The 18,334-nt window shown below is 37.3% G+C and overlaps 1 protein-coding gene across 3 annotated transcripts in view; it reads right to left on the bottom strand.

Moving 5' to 3' along the window:
* Positions 1–18,334, bottom strand: part of kdm6a (lysine (K)-specific demethylase 6A) — a 36,565-nt gene that overhangs the window by 12,228 nt on the left and 6,003 nt on the right. For 2 of the 3 annotated variants that reach the window (XM_056755664.1, XM_056755665.1), the window contains exons 5-10: positions 16,799–16,857; positions 7,439–7,559; positions 2,981–3,035; positions 2,491–2,525; positions 1,260–1,353; positions 98–224 (exon numbers count right to left, since the gene is read on the bottom strand). In XM_056755664.1, the coding sequence (XP_056611642.1) occupies positions 98–224; positions 1,260–1,353; positions 2,491–2,525; positions 2,981–3,035; positions 7,439–7,559; positions 16,799–16,857 (491 nt within the window). Of the gene's footprint in view, positions 1–97; positions 225–1,259; positions 1,354–2,490; positions 2,526–2,980; positions 3,036–7,438; positions 7,560–14,732; positions 14,778–16,798; positions 16,858–18,334 lie in introns of all 3 variants that reach the window. The other variant, XM_056755663.1, reaches the window with a different exon arrangement.

Below are 18,334 nucleotides of genomic sequence, written 5' to 3'. Positions count from 1 at the left end.
TTATCAAATAACTAGAGAGCACAACTATAGAATACGAGATTAGTTATGTATAAGAAAAAGCGAATGGTTCTACTGAAAAACAAAACTTTCTGCGTACCTGCCCAGGAAGTACCAAGACTGTCCCGAATTCGGGTCTGCTTCTAGGGACTTCTGCAGACACTGAATAGCATAGCTGTTCTTGTTGGCCTTGTCTCCCAACTGCTCGACTGTGTGATGCATCCAGCCTGAGGAAAAGTGGGGAAACATGAGGATCAAAATGCCATCAATTACCAAACGATCTCCCTAAAAACCACTCCGTAGTGCGCTGTAGAGACTGGCCCTCATAAAACAAGCAAATGGTCTGTGTCTGCCTGCCTTAAGGGTAGGGAGAGGAGGTGAGGTGGGGGAGTGGGCTGGGTTCTTATACCACCAGCAGCTTCAAAAGGTCCCAGCAGATAAAGCTCTGTCCAAACAGCCATCTCTTCACCATTCCCACCCAGCCAGTGGTTGTTAAGAAGAACAAACCGTGTGTAGACAAAGAACTTCCCCCATGTGGCCTGGTTTCTCCTAGACACTGATCCCAGCAGAGTTCTTAACACCTGTGGCAAGCGCCTCACTAGGCTGTTGCTACAGCAACCAGGCCATAGCCGACAATTGCAGGCGCAAAGTGGAAATAGCTTTATCGCAGCCTTTTTTCTTTGTTTTTAGACTGGTGAAAGAAGCGCAGCGTGATGAAGAAAAAAATCTCATCTTGAGGAATCGCACTCGGCACTGCACAGGGTTATTTATGTCTTCATGAATCGTTCTTAGAGCTTTTTAATTCAAGTAAAAGACAGACAGTGCCAACCTGAAGTCGGCTGATCAGTGGTGGAAATCATGAATATTTCCAGTCTATGATTTGTAACCACATAGTCATCCGCCAAAGCAATCAACCCATGTATCAGCAGTTCTTGCACAAGACAAGTTTACACATCGTGGGAAATTGGGATATGTTTTAGAAAAGCGGGATTATACACTCGAGGATGCTATTATAAACGATGATGTTATAATGTAATGCACAAAAGTGCATTTAAAAAAGATATTACATACATGCTCTATTATTTTTTTTCAAATTTGTGCTTTCAGTTCTCTTGGATTTAAACTTTCAAAGAACGTACTATAGTCTTCTCTTTTATTGCTTGAAAATCACCATTATAAAAACCCTTCTATTTCTAGGTTTTTTCGTTATAATGGGAGCCCAGTAAAGCAGAAAACATGAGCCAGATAAAATAGACACTCACCTAATTGTTGAAGCGTAGTTGCCTTCACCTGTGCAGGAAGATTCTCTGTTTGTAACAGACTCTCGTAAGCTTCCTTTGCGATGCGGTATTTCTTCTGTGGGCAGACAGAAAACGAAGAGACGTTTTAGCAGACAAAAGGGTCAGTGCTTTTACAGCCCCTTCGGGTGAACACAAAAGGCCCCGTCAGAATGACCACAATGTACAGTCTAATAAGTTCAGGACAGGATGAAAGAAAAGACTGCACTGAACAGGCCAGTCATAGGAGAAGCCAGACAAACTCATAGCTAGACACAGGGGGAGGGTCAGTGTAGGACAGGGCAGGCCAGACTAGACTAGACTTTACAAGTCGGACAAACACAGACATGCTCTGTATGAGTGTAATTTGAGAAGCACTCTCAGAATAAGTGTTTGTTTTCTTCATTGACCTTGACGCAGATCTTTAGTGGAGCTGGTGACTGACCACCACAGCCTCACACTAAAAGGATTTACCAGATCACCTCCAAACACATAAGGGTCTAACAACATGATAGCGATCTCATCTGTCTGCTGTGGACTATAAAATCGACTGGTTGTAAAATCCAGGCCTTGGCGGGCTGGTAAATGTGTGCATCAGATGCTTAACTTTTGATATAAAGATATAAAATGCACATAGAACACACAACTACATTCAGCTTTGTATACGGCAAGATTTAAACACAAGGCTAGGTTGTATAAGAACTGTCTTAGTTTAAAGGACAGACCTGACTGAATGACAAGAGCCCATTACTCACCAAAGAGAGAAACTAAAGTAAGTTGATGGAAAACAGAGGGAAGGGGGTGAGTGAGTGGCGCCCTAGAAGCAGATCTATCATGAGGGTATGTTTGGGCAACAGAACTAAACTGCGAGCAAAGGAAAACCTCAGAAACAGCAAAATTGACCAGTCACCTCAATGACCTGCTTTCTTAATAAACCACTAATCTATAGACCACTTATTTTCCACATAAGATCCTGGAGGTCCAACAAAATGTCTCGATATTAGAGGGATGATGCTTGGAGAACACCACAAGCCTCTTTTGGTGAAGCGGTTTCATTCACTATTAATGACTGACTAAGTCCAATGGAAACATACAAATGTAAAACAGGACATTGTTGTATTCTACAAAACACAGGACAGATCAAAATCGAACTCAAAAATTAAACACCAGCACAACAAACTTTATGAATAAACCGTTAAAGAAGGAGAACACTCACCTGAATTTCATACACATGAGCAATGTGGAACTGAACTGTGGGAACAAAAGAAGAAATTGACATTTATTAATACAGCACATCCTTTTATGACGGAAATCTGATAAATTAAACCAGCGTTCACCGTTTCGACTTTTGTTGTGAAGGGCTTATGGGTGTACATTCACACGTAGGGAAAAATCTTAGTTTGCCCTTCATGCACTTCAAGCATATCATTACCGCCACTGTGCAGGGCAACACGCGGCTGAATCTAGTCATGCCGTTTCCTTGACAACTAGAGTCTTGGGCAAGGTGAAAATAGCAATGAGAAAAAAATCTAAATTAAGGAAATATTCAGCTGATCCCTTTCCCTTGAAATCTTATCTATCCAGGGCAACACATCCCGTATGATATACTGCTACAAACCCTTTCATCGATACATGCATAATTAATGTAATGGTCTCATAAAATGTTACATTCACCAAAAATAAACATGTTTTATGGAGGCACTTACTTTCAGCTTTGGACAAAGTGCAGGGTGTGGAATCAATCAAAGCCAGCTGGAAATGCTGCAAGAAACAAGGTGAGGTTTAATAGGATTAGATAGTTAAAAGCACTTGAGTTTTTGCATTCTAATTATTGACTAGTAGAACTGACATCCTATTGTAAATCATGCCCAAGTCAAACCAAGATAAAGGAACATTTAATAAAAGATGAACGAATGGGAATATGTGAAGGTGCCGTTTTTGTTCCACTACTTCCAAAAAGAAATCCTCATCCTGTAATAATGGAATGAGCCATAAAGGAACACAATCTTGCATGACAACAGAACAATAAAATGTGATCAAAGCATCTGGACCTGCAACAACACAATTAATATTATTCCTGTACAACCTGATGGTTTTAGGACTTTTAGATGTAGCCTGACATGGACATTAATGAACACCAGCTTTGTGTCTTCAAACATTAAGAAAATGACTTTATGCATTCACCAACTGACCAATTTATGGGTGAATCTCACAAATCCAATCAAGAAAATGTCCAATACAAGTTTGTGTTTACAAATGATATGTCTGTGCATATCTATTTTGTATTTCTAAACACATCAACATACATGTATATATTTAGGAAATATCTGCAGGTACATGTTAAAATGTATATATAATTTAAATATGTGCACATTTATTTGTTTTATATTTTATGATTTTCATAAATATATAAATGTATGTGTTTATGAATACAAAATTAATAATCACAAACAAAATTAAAAACACAAACTTTTATTCTGGATGCGATTAATTGAGATTAATCATTGAACATCCCTACCCCAAACCCTATGTTGCTTAAAAGAAAATAAAACATATTTGGACTTTGAAAATGTTTATACTGACCCCTCTTATTCTCAATAGTGTATTGCAAACTAAACATTCCCCATTTATTTATTACCAACCAAGAATAATGTGTCCTATATCACTACTGAAACCATTTCTAGCCTAGAGATACCCAGAGGAATCCCATTACCTGCATAGCAACAACTGAGGAACATGGCTAGGCATTTTAATGTCCTGTTCAGGAGCACACCCAGACCTCTAAACTGAATGGGGACCGTAAGCACCAATACATACATGGGGATATACCCCACTTTCCTTTACTAATACGAATACCAGATTCACAATTCAGACAAAATCACAGGCATAGACCATGTGTAACCAAGCGTGTGTGTTCTCCTAAACTAGCCCTGAACGTCAAATATATAATAAACCAACAAACAGCATGCCAACAATTTACCTGAAGCAAAAAAAGAAGGAAAACACACACCTATCTACTCCATACAGACACCTCCTAACAAACAAAAACACAGAATACTGACCACAACAAGCCCTTTGTGCTGAGCTGGTCTCCCATGACCAACTGTGCCTCCTACATGCTCTCCTTTTCTATGGCTCTCAACTGGTAAGCAGATAATGCAGCAGGATTACCAGTGTCTGTCTCTCTCTCTCTCTCTCTCTAACACTGATTACTATTCAAGAGAGAGAGCAATGCCGGCAGCTGAGAGATGACACGCTGCTCTCTCTCACTTGATACCTCTAAGCATTTTTCACTGCACACACCATACGCCTACCATGTGCTTGCTCTCTTCCTATCTGCAGGAAATCGGGACACAAGCTTATTAAGACGGTGTGAAAGGCAAAGATGAGGAAATCAGAAGAGGAGGTATCAGAGAATTCAGAGCATCTTATAAGCAGGGCGTTAATAATAGAACTAACACACTGTCATTGTCCTATATGGGTCTTGCTGCAGCAAACCCGGTTAACAGCAACCAAATTTCTGCCATGAGGGTGAAATAAGGTCATGTAGTATGCAAAGATATTGACTGGTGTTATGAATTCTTCCCATTTAAATATCAAAGAAACCCAAATTTGTATGTTGGCAAAGCATCAACATAATTCAAAAACATGTGTAATGACAATACAATAGCACTTGCCCGTAGGGGTGTAACATTACACTCAGCTCACGATTAGGTACATATCTTGATCCTGGGTTCACGGTACGATACACATCTTGATATTTTGAACAAAATAAAAACAAATTCAAATAACATTTATTTTCAATATATTAACAGTTTCAGTTACTTATTTGGTTGCACATACAACTTAATAAAGAATTTAAACACTTAGGCTGAACTGAAATTAGAATTAAGATCAGTGTCAATTTTGACAGCAAATCAAAACCAATATGTAGTCTTTTGACTAAAATGCAATTTAGTTTAAGTCATCCCAATTTATCATAGATTTAGTATTTTTTAGTTGACGAAATCTACATTATATTAGTCTACTAAAATCTATCTGGATTAACTCATTTAATTGGTGTAAATAAATGTTCCATACAAATATTTAACTGTTTTGACATAATTTACTTTACCTTGGAATTAAATTAAACCAGGTCGTTAACCAGGTCATTATTACCTTTTATTTAACTCATTCACCGCCGGCCTTTTTAAAAAAAGTTGCCAGCCTACACCAGCGATTTTTAACGTTTTCACCCAATTTTAATGGCTCACAGAAAATGTTCTGTAAAGAGTGTATGGACAAACAATATGTCAAATGAAAGAACAGTCTCAGCTTTTAAACAAAATAAACTATATTCTTCTATCTTCATTTGTTAGTTTTTTATCACTCCGTAAATGTGGGTAGGTTTCTTCAAAAATGCATAATTTTGATTAAACAGCTGAGATATTTAACATTTTTTGTCAAAGATTCCGGCCGGATTTCACTCAGAACAATCATTAAAAACTGCTAAAACATATACGTTCTAGGTTCTGGGATTCTGTACTTTTTCCCAAAGGTGTGTAATAGCGGCACCTGCTGTATAACCGTACAAACACTGATTGCCGTAATAACTCGTCTTTGGCGGGGAAGTGTTGTTTTTAAATGACGAGATAACTCTTTCACCGCCATTAACAAGTTAAGTTGAGTAACTACTGGATATGCATGGTTGTAACAGAGAATATAAGACCATAAACGACATATACCAGTTCATTCAGTCTCATTTTGACTCGTTCGTTCAGTGAAGGGCGTGTTTATTCAGTACATTTAACCAATGAAACGCACTGACAGAGCTCATGCTCAAGCACTATTGGCTCGTGTCAGTCTTGAGACAGTAATAAATGAGATTTAAAAAAAAAAATACATTACATAAACCATCTTGCATTTCTTCGATCATGCAAATCACATACTTGTTTTTTAGCATGTCATTCGATCTTCTAATATATAGTATGACTCCATCGCTTCTCTGATCGGAACAGTTTTGGTTTACGTTATGTTGCATATCACGATATGCAGCAGCTCACGTTAGCGGATAAATTAACATTGGCATTTAAAAACGTTTGTGCTGCCTTCGTAATGAGTTTCAGGGTGACTTGCCTGCAGTCACACTTAAAGTTTGTTGTGAAGGAAAATATGACGTTTTGTAAACCAATAGGAGACACAGATTCTCCTACTCCCAGACTTCTCTCTCTACCGCATATGTGAGATAAGCACACGTGATGCGCTGGGGCAGAGTAGGTAGCGTCTTGACTGCTGAACGAAGAGAATTAAACCTATTGTAAAATATCTCCATCTCTCTACGATGCGCTTTGTAACATTTATGCATCGCAAAATAATGTAATACGAAGTATCGATACACCCCTACTTGCCCAATAAAGAAAATTACATTCCTGTCTATGAGTCAATCAAAATAAAAATAAAAAATTGAGACGGCTGACATACATTATGAACCAGACACATGTCAAAATTTAAAAACACAGGTACAAATACGGTCATGGTACAAAACGGATTTGGTAAATTCAGCTATAACAAAAAACATTATAAAGCGTTTATCTTTTAACATCAACTATATAGATTTTATCAGTGGTAAAGCCTCACATATATCATTTTAAAGGTCACGTATAACAGAGAGCATTAAAATCTGGTGTCTACTATAACACACTTAACATAGGGTTAAAGAGGCGGGTCTGAGCACAAGACTATGCGGTAGAGAGTGCACAATACAGGAAGTGTAAAGAGAGCGCTGGTTGTCTGCTTTTTATCATGCCTTATCAGGCAGTTTAGTGCAGATGGCCACTCAGCATGTGCATATACTCCCAAAAAAAGTGCATGGAGGGATATAAAAATAACCTGCAAACAGCACCAACAACCTGACAAACACTCTTAAGCGCAGCCTCGTGATATAGAATTAATTTATTCAACCTTATTACCAAATCTTAGGAACCAGTTTTTTTAACATTAATAATAAAAGCCTGCTCTTAAGGATTTTGAGCTCCTCAAATTCAATTATTGTGGACTGTACATATTGTTTTATTTAAACAAAGAATATATGAAAATATGAAATTACTATAAACAGTTGGGCATGATTAAACCTAGAGAGAGACGGAGAAAGATAGAAAGGGAGCAAGAACAATAAACAGACATACCTTGAGGCTTGACTCGTAATCTGTGCTGACTTTAAACATTAGGCCGAGTCGCAGATGGATCTCCTTGGCTTTTGAGAAGCTGGGGTCAATGTAAAGCACCTCCTGAAATGCTTTAATCGCCCTGTGGAAGAGAGAACGGCAAAAGAATCCTTTACTAAGAGACACCTTAAAAAAACATATTTTTACATAATCTGAAAGCTGAATAATTAAGCTTTTTATTGATGTATGTTTAGTTATGAAAGTACAATACATGCCGGAGAGGCAACGGTTTAAACCTCTGGAATCTGAGGTTGCAAATAAATCGAAATATTGAGAAAATTGCCTTAAAAGTTGTTAATCAGAGGCACTGTAGCAGGTCATCCACTCTCAAAAATAAAGTTTTCATATATTTAGAGCAGGAAATTTACAAAATATCTATATGGCAAATAATCTTTACTTAACATTTCAATGATTTTTGGAATAAAAGAAAAATCGATATGTTTGACCCACACAATGTATTTTTGGCTTTTACTAAAAAAATTATTGTGCAAAATTACAGTAGCAAAAGCATCACTGCCATGGAAACGCTTGTGAATCACTGGTGCTGCATGCTAAACTCTGTAGTAACACAGCTGTATTAGTGGATGGGCGTAGATGATGATATTGAAATGCTGAATACAAAGAGTGCCGTATGCACACGCACAACAGACTACTACGATCTTGCCTCCTTGACAGATAGATAGCAACACATGGCCTTCTCACAGAAGAGGGTACTGCTTGCTTAGAGTCGCAGGCGAATAGAAGTTTTTTCTGAGGCACGGCTCACTGAACTCAATGACCCCTCCCCTCCACATCCTCTTCTCCCTGCACATCACTGCAATTCCCTCAGCTCCACACATGACATATGGCAAAGCTTAATTATCATTTCCTTCTAGCCAGTAATTAAATTACTCTCACATGGGATGCACTTTTACAAGGTAAAAGGTTAATCAATAGGATTACTAAATTTACGAGTTTATTTAACCGGTTACCATGTTTACTGAAACAGAACTGCCCTTCTCCGATATGTACATGGCATGATGGGATTTCAATGTGCAACGCAATGCAGACATACTCATGTTTAAAATATGAATCATTGTCTAAATGGCATATGATCCTATTAAGCTGAAACAAAATCATTGCATTGTTGTAATTTACTTAATATTCACTCTAAAGGTTACATGGGAAAAACTAGTACTCAGTACTAGTACTGAGAGCATTAGAATAGCACGATATATCACCCAGCCCTAACTGCATGTAAACACCTTTACCGGTTTTTTCTCAGTTTTATTTGTGTGCACATGTCCGACAGCGTAATCATAAAAGTCCCATACGGTAGTAATAGCAAAATAACTCCTAAAAGTCCACTCTCGAATCATGCAGCCGATGTAGAACCATCAAAATGAATAACTTTTATTGCATATGCTGGTTCTGTGGACATAAGATATAAAAAAATCTTCGAAGGTGACTTCACTGCACGAGAAAGTTACTTGTAAACAAGGTTTTCTGCAAAGCCGGTTTATTGAAATGCACGTAAACACGTGAAAACAGGTTTCTTTTCTAGGCTGATTATTGAAAGATATCAGTTTATTTATTGCATGTAAACACACTCAATTACGTGCACAGTAGGGGTTGAATGACCTCCGATTTTTTTTAAGTCGACTGCTATGTGATAAAAGTCGTGTCAACATCGACTATTCGATGACGTCATTAATTAATAAAATAAGAGCTAGGGAATGTTTTGCAACAAGATTTGATGGTTGTGGGCAGTGTGTGCTGGCTGCGTTAGAAGCCTCTAAATATATAGTATCTAAATACAAATAAACTGTATTTAGTTTATTTATATAAAGAGAAATAACATCTTAACTAAAATCGCTACATCAACCTAACGTTACTTCAGATCTGAAGCGTGTGTACAGACCATTTGCAACAAGTCCACTGAAAGTGTCATGTGCACTAGTAGATGAAAGGACAGAAAAATGTGTCGAGTTGGTGAGTAAGTGAAAGTGAGCAAGTAAGTTGGTGAGTAAGTGAAAGTTAGCAAAAATGTGAAGCCAGGTTATCTCAGAATTAGAGGTAGATTACATCTTCAGATTCACACATGCAGGAAGCTGCAACTGTGCCCTGTATTCTAACTCAGAAGTCCAGTGTGAATAGGGTAGTGACTTGAATTACAGGACAAAGCATGGCAAATTCTTTATAATAAGTAACTAACTAAATGCATCATTTTGATTAAACCGCTGAGATAATTAACGTTTTTTGTCAAAGATTCCGCCCAGATTCCACTCAGAACAATCATTAAAAACCGCTAAACCATATACGTTCTAGGTTCTGGGATTCTGTACTTTTTCCCAAAGGTGTGTAATAGCGCCTCCTGCTGTAAAGCAGTACTATCACCGAATGCCGTAAAAACTCGTCTTAGGCGGGGAAGCGTTTTTTTTTTAATTGACGAGATAACTCGTCAATGGCGGTGTAAGAGTTAATGAGGCCTAAAGCATATTGCACATAATGCTATAAAAAACATAAATAAACACTTAGGTTGGTATATGATCGCCAGCCTGTGGATCGGCGATACACGATAGCATCAAGGGGAGGGGCAATTACACATTTATCCATGACAAGCTGGATTTGTTGACAAAATAAGAAGCTTACATTTCTAGAAAGTGTGACTTAAATTAGCATCCTATCAGAGTTAAAGTTCAGTACAGTTGTCAGTACAGTTGTCAAAATTGTTACTTGCCACCGCAATCTTTTAAACGAGAGAAAGTAAACTATTGCTATAAGTCAATATCATTCATCCAAATGCGCCATTGATGCCCGCATGCGCTATTATTACTCGATTGCCAAACGGAAATAACTAATGCGCTGGTTTTAAAGCCTCATAGGACTTCCTGCGAGGAAAAGTCAGAGCCGCTCATATCACAAGCTGTCTCTTTCACTGAAAACTCAACTTTATAAACTCTCTGGCTTGAGGCAAAGCCCGAGATAAAGCTCTCCCAGGCGCATCACTAGCTCTCTTGTGCGCTGAAAACTCAAAGCCCACACATTATAAACTCTCTCTGGCACAAGGTAAAGCCTAAGCCGTAAGCATTGCAAGCTCTCTTGCATGAAGAAATGCGCGATGTATGTTTGGAATATTGATTTTAGCAAACAGCCAACAATCGTTTAGGGAATCAGCTTTCGCCGATACTTCTGCTGATAGTCGATACACAATAGAATCGTCAATCGGAATAACCCTATATTGTTTACAGTGTCTTTGTGAGAAAAAGAAGCACATAAATGTTCTGGTAAAAGTGTCTGCACAGAAACTAGTGCGATTCTCCGCAGCACGAGCACAGCAGATGCACACAGCCTCAACAGGGTGGTAAGCAATCATGTTTATTGAAGAGCTGTGTATTTTTGTGTTAATAGTTATTATTAAAAGTAATTTTAAGTTTAAAGTGCCTTTAGAAGCAGACAATGCTATTCTTGCATCTGACCTTAAATTTGGAGATGAGGACTTTTGCAATCATCCATGACTTAGCTAAATAGTATGCCTATATTTTTAGTTTTCGATTTACTAACAAACAAAGATTACTTGCTTAACTATGTTTGTTTTCATAGGCAAATTATTTACGACTCATTATAATTACTATTTACGGCTTTTCTGGCATTATTTCTGCCTTTTGTTCACACAGGGCGCTTTCCGGGACTAATCCCGTTAATGTTACTGGGTCCCCTTTCGAATCACTTTTCGGAATAATCCGGGATGCGTTTGCGTTCACAAGGAAGGCACTCTGGCCTTTTTATCAGCCTTGCCTGCGCAGTAATACACAATCTTTGAAGTCCATTCATAGCAAACATATGTAATCATGAGACGTAACTACAACCAAACAAACGTTCTCAAACTCCATCTGTCCAGAAGTTCATCCGCATAGCCTCCATTCAACACAATGATTAACACACACACACAAAAACTTTACCACATTCAAAATTGCAAGCTGTAACTATTTATGAAGTAGAAATGTAAAGCTTGAATCAATAACTTGATTGTACCATTAAAACATGCATGTCTGTGTTTAACATAGTTACAATGGCTTCATGACTTCCCGAATTCATATTTTTATCATAAAAAAAAGGCTTAAAAATTACCCTTATTTCTTATCAAAGCACATAGAGAAAACACATCATATTATATGCTAATAATGTGCTCCCGGGGTTGCGGCCAGTCAACGCGGGTCGGTATAGCATGTGTTTTGGCAAAAAAAAAAAACATTCTCAAGAGTGTATCAGTACCAGATGTTTACGATCAAGCTTCATCTCCGGAAGAAGCATTACACATCGTTTTAAATTGGCTTTGTTAAATAATATACTAAGCATGTAAGCGGCTGTTATTAACATGTTCGCGGCTAATCCTGAGACTTCACATTGGTCCAAATACAGGTGTTGTTTGGTAACGTTAGTGGTAAAACGCATCGCGCCCATTGGTTCAGAAGACTTGTGACCGACATTATTTCTGTAAAGCTTGTTTATTAAAACGATGGAAAGTTATAGCAGTGTCGTTCTCTGTGAGTTCAGTGTTTTCTCATTTGTCCTAAGTGCGACAATACAAAGAGCGGATAAAAACAGAGTTCGCATTTGTAAGACAATGAGGTTATGCTGAAATTCTACTCACAACATAATAACGCCTGGTTGCTGATCTTTACATAACTGTCTGTCATATACAAGTAGTGGTCGACCGATTATCGAACTGGCCGATTATCGGCGTCGATATCAAAGATTTAGCCGATAATCGATATCGATCATTTTCAAAGCCGATTTGCCGATAAAGTCATTTAATTTTGAAATGCGCTATTTGGCTCTGACGCAGCCAAGGATTTAGTGAGAGCAGTCGGAACACGTCACTCTAGTTTGTTGCCTAGAGTAATGCCCGCCCACTGCCCCTCTGATTTGTTGGGACTAAGTCACGTGTTCAGCCATTCAACGCGGGAGGCTGCAGAACAGAAAGGGTTTTTCACTCTCACACCGAAAGCGCTGCTTCGGGTTCATGCTCTCTGAGGTAAGGCAGCATCAGACGTTGAAATAAATCTCAATCCACTACACTGAAGATGCAAAACACTTCAATTTAATTAGTGCCTTAATTTCGGAGCAGCTTTACGGGTTTCCTGCAGGTTCCGCAGGATTTACGCATTATTATCATGTAGATGTAAATCACATCCATAGTATAACAATGATTTTGCTCTGCAAGCGAGCAGCACACTGCACGAGTTTCATGTAATTGATCGAGCTGGCGTTTTGCACGTCATTTTAAGTTACGCCATTTCAAAAATGCAAGCCATTTTAAAGCATAAAGAACTTGAATCGTCGGTCTTCAGTCAGAGCGCTCTCATGCACGCGCGCACACACACACACAGACTCCGCAATCTCAAGCTGCTCGCGACAAATGTTAGATCGAGTTATTTTTCGCAACTTATTTATACACATAAATGTTCAGAGACACTCATGGGTGTGACTAAATGCCCGTCTTGCCGACAATACACTCAAGGAATAGGCTAATGTACTAAGTGTACCTAAAATATGCTTTCAATGTTATAGCTTCATGAAAACATTTGCGGTCTTTTCAACAACATACACAATAAAGCTATAAATTATTTACACTTATTATATAAATTCAAATTGTGCTAGTTAATCAAATGATGAGCACAATGATTCATTGAATAGTTCTAGTATTGTATGCAATTTTTAAGTCATCAGAACATATTTTTTTCCATAAAGAAATATAATTTATTCCTTTCAATTCATTTTTTCATTTGTTCCTTGTTGTTTTTTACTGTGTTGCTTGTGGTTTACAAATGGTTCACATAATTCTGCTGGGTGCTCCCTTCTCTCTTTTGTTATTATTAATATAAGTGTTATTATTAAGATTTCTCAGTCAGAAATAAATATCTTTCAAATGTTTCATAGCCTGTTTTCTTAATTTCAATATAAATTTACGTTTTTACACCATATATATATATATATATATATATATCGGTTCAAAATATCGGCTATCGGTCTAATTCAAATGGAAATAATCGGTATCGGGCTGAAAACGCATATCGGTATACCTCTATATAGAAGTACTCTGATAGCATATATATATGGCTCTATCCCGGTTTATGTCCGTTAGTAATATGCATGCAAATGATTAATCATCAATGGCCAACATTTCAACCAGCAAATGGTCAGCATATGTTGTTCTATCTATGTTTTTGTCTTTTCCATTTAATTCGTATTAATGAACAAGGCATTAAGGTGATTTTTATTGCATTGGGTGTATGGTTTTGGTTGGAAAGGGCATTACAGATGTAATTGCACTTTCTGCCGTATTGCTTATCGCGATGTCATCCAAAGCACATGTGTAAGCACTCTACCCCCTTTTTTTGCATACATGGAGGGGAACAGAAGCTCCTTTGCATTTAAAGAGACACACACAAAAACAGCTCGTTTTCGATTGCAGCCACAAATGGTCATGTTCAACATCTTTTAATGAAAGATATGTGGTGTATTTTGGTGTATGGTGTACTTGAAAGACGCATTCTGGGGATACACCTGACTATTTTTACATTGCAGAAAACATCTGGGATTGCGGCCCTCTAAGCACTAACCTAGATTAAGCAATATACTGTTGTATGGAGCTCTCTAACAATACTACAAAGCATAAAAAAATGAAACGTTATACATCATGTTAAATCCTATATATTTGTGAGTCTCTTTTGATAAAGCCCGACGTGTATCAATGCAGCTTTCATGAAGAATAATCACTTAAGCCTTCAGGTCTTGCGAGTTGTATGAGATATGCGCGCGCCCAAGGAGTCAGAGCACAATATACTAAACTGAGTTCTCTTACAAGCCTTCTTACTCAGAAATGGACATATAAACACAAAATTCCTATATTAACAAGAATCCTTGTGAACAAACAGTTGGGAAACAAAACGCATGTGTGTTACAGTATATTGTGTAAGCTTTTGAAGGGGCAGCAGCATATTAAAGATCTCTGTTTATAATGTTGATCAAACAAGGATCAAGGACAGGCCCAAAAAGCTTTTTATTAAATATATTTAAGTAATTTGTAAACATTATTAAAACTTATATGAGAAATGTTAGCCTAGAGCCCTGCATAAGCATCAACACATTTTATCAGCATCCTTCAATGCAAGCCAAGTTAATGCAAAGATTCCTGCTGCGCAAGCGTGCCAACCATATCTACAGAGCATGTCTGAGTCATACCCTTACAAAACCAACATGGTATGCCTACCTTCTCTGTCCAGAATGGGCATCGGAGGGGGTGCGCTGTACTGCCCTAAGACAAGGAAAGAGGGGACCTCCAGTAGTAAATATCAAAACATACCATCTGTACATGTATTTGCCAAATCAATACCATTTTCTTATGAACTCTTGTACTACACATTAATATATCCACACATATTTTCCTTAAAATGCTAGTGGGGGTAAAATACACTGAAAACTTTGTTGTCTCTTTATGATATATGAATATGAGGTGACCATATTGTGTGCAAAACTAACAGATCTAAAACGTAAAAAAAATCTTTAAAATAAACACCCAATCACCCAGAGACAATAATTTTATAGCTGCTATCATAGACATTTGAGTGAATTTGTAACACAGTATTTGAAGAGCATTACTGCAAATAACTGCATTCAACAAAACCAAAAGGGTCTCACACATTCTTTCCCATAAACCTAGTTAAATAATGTCTACCCTCTCGACAAATCTCAATTTTCTGCATGCATATAAGATTTGTATAGCAACTAGTAACAGACAAAAGTATTTTAAGAGGGTATATACAGAAATCATAAATTGAATACTCTTTTTAAGACTATTTCCATACATGTTAAGACCTCAACTCCACTTCAAGTTTTAATCCGTTACATTGGCGACACTTTAAGGGGCTTGTTCACCCAAATAGGAAAATTCTGTCATCATTTACTCACTCTTAGGTTGTTTCAAACCTGTATACATTTCTTTGTTCTGTTAAACACAAAGAAAGATATTTGTAGGAATGTTGGCAATTCTTAGTTCTGGGACATCATCTACTACCATAGTAGGAAAAAAAATGTTTTGATCTGAACACAAAATTAGATATTTTGAAGAATTTAGGATAACAAACAGTTCAGGGGCACCGTTGACTACCATTTACTACGGTAGTAAAATGAGTTTCCAGAACTGAAAATTGCAAACATTCTTCCAAATATCTTTCTCAGTTTTTATTAGAACAAAGTCATTAATAAAGGTATGAAATTACATGAGGGTAAGTAAATGATGACAGAATTTTCATTTTTGAGTGAACTACCACATTAACATACATTTACTGTATATTGATTGTAAGATAGCACAACTATACAGTCTCAGTTTGTGAGAACTCCTTATAAATGCAACATATTTCAGAAGAGTGGTAACTAAGCCCCAGATAAATTAAAGTGACTAACCCAATGCAAGGTTTATTAGAAAAAGGAACAAGGCTATGCTAATCGCCTTCCGAAACAAAGACCAGTGCGCCTCGCAGTTATTTCCAGAGACGACCATAAGCCATGGTTCCAACTCCTTATCCTCCAACCATTTGCACAAAAACTTGCATTTCTCCATTAGTCAACGATGTTGTTTAACAACCAGGTGTAAATGTACATCCCCTTCGCATCATCGATGATTAGATTCAGCCAGACTTAAGCATATGACCACTTAGGACAAATATAAAAGGATACACAATTTAATACCTTGGGAAATGGCATTTAAGATTTTTTTAAAGGGCTTTAATTTTCTCTAAATGTATTTATCTATGCAATGATAACCTGAAATGATTTGTGTTCACAAATGCAACACAACGCTATTGAGTGATTGCTGACATATAATGAAACTCTACAAAGGCCTTTTCTGTGGAGCGAGCACATATTATATATAACTCCGAAGACTACTGAGAAAACCATCTGTGAAACACACTATTATGAACCCCACACAAGGGGTTTAAAAAACTAAATGAAAATACTTATTCAATAAGCTCTACTACACAGGCCCAGTGCTTCAAATTAAAAACAACACATTGATTGCAAAGCTATAAACTGACAGAAAATGCACAGCTTGCACTGTTGTCTTTAAGAAAACAAAGTGTTGACTGAATGTTTAATAAAAGCTATCAGAGGAGGGCAGTATTCTGGGAATTTGGAATTGAGGCCACCAAATGGAAATATAATGAATACTGTATAAATGCTGTTATGGACATCTCTACAGTCTGATGGGAATCGAAAATCAAAGAAACCTTTTGGAGCGCGTGAAAACCACAAATGCAGCACGCAAAATGTACTTACCATTGAAAAGCATTGTAATGGAAGTAAACCAAACCAAGGCCGTATAAAAAGGCAGCATTCTGAAAAAAAAAGAAATGACGAGTCTGAAACAGCATGAACACACTTAATAAAGCATCACAGTTTAATTAAAAAACTTAAAGGTACAGTTCATCCAAAAAAACAAATTCTGTCATCATTTACTAACCCTCAAGTTGTTCCAAATCTGTATGAATTTCTTTCAGGTGAACACAGAGAAAGACATTCGGAAGGATGCTTGAAACCAAACAGTTCTTGGCCACAAAAATGACAATGGCAGTCAAAAATGCCGCAGAACTGTTTGCTTTCCTACAATCTTCAAAATTATTCTTTTGAACACAAAAGAAGATAAGACATTTATAAAGCAATTTTTTTACTATGGCAGTCAATGGTGGTCAGGAACGGTTGTGGCTACAAGCATTCTTCCAAATATCTTTCTCTTCGTTAATCAGAACAAAGAAATTTATACAGATTTGGAACAACACAAGGGTGAGTAAATGAAGACAGAATTTTTATTTGGGGTAAACTGTTACTTTAAGTACTTATCATTCAAACAATGGCAACAGTGCTCGTGTGCACATACAATTCATGACTTCCTTTTGAATCACTCCTTAATACCGAGAGAAACCTTTGCACGTCTGATAAATGAAGGTGAAAAGATGACGGATTACACTTGGCTCTGAGGCATCTGCGCTCAGCCGGGGACAGAAACATCTGCGGCTAAGTAGTGTTAAACTAAAAACGGGCAAAGTCTTTACCCCCTACAACCACAAAAGGTCATATTTACATAACAGAATGTTCCAGCAAATATGGATCAATGAATTATCGTTACTTAACCTCTTATCTGTGTTCACAGAGGAAAAGTGTTACTCAAATTGAAAGCCACAGCGGCTTGTCTGCCCCACAAATACACTTTCACTAGATGATATGGTTAGCAGGATGATACGAAACATGTAAAAGAGTAATTGCTCTGAAGCTTAGCAATATGACGAAAAATCTTCTTTATTTAGCAATTTAACGAGGCGAACATATTTAATAACTAATTGTTAAAACTAATTCTTCAATGGCAAAAAAACAAATAAATTCTTTGCATTTTAATAAGAAAAATTCTAAACATACGCACAAATACTAGATCTTTGTGCCCAACAGACCTTTAGCAGTGCAAAATAACATATTTTTAGGGCCACACTAGACATTCAATCTAACTGCTTTCATATCTGAAACATAAACACATGCATGCAAAAAAAGTCTCCCTTAATTAAGCTGAAATAAATAATAATTCACTAAGAGCTTAGAAACTGATGTACATATGAAACTGCAAACAAATGTTTACTGACCGAGTTTATCTCTAAATGATGACGCTGACAGAATGCACACTGAGAGTAGGTCTAGACAAATGCAAAACTTGACTCCAAAGTTGTCAGGAAGGAAACTAAGATCTGAGGCTTCAATGACAGGCGTAACAGCACATGCTACTTATACGCTGCTGCATCGAAAGACCTTTGGACAGCCGTGTGAATT

This window comes from Triplophysa dalaica, chromosome 8, assembly GCF_015846415.1.
Source record: "Triplophysa dalaica isolate WHDGS20190420 chromosome 8, ASM1584641v1, whole genome shotgun sequence".
Taxonomy (NCBI): Eukaryota; Metazoa; Chordata; class Actinopteri; order Cypriniformes; family Nemacheilidae; genus Triplophysa; species Triplophysa dalaica.
The sequence above is the reverse complement of the archived record's forward strand: the minus strand, read 5'-3'. Positions and strand labels throughout refer to the sequence as shown.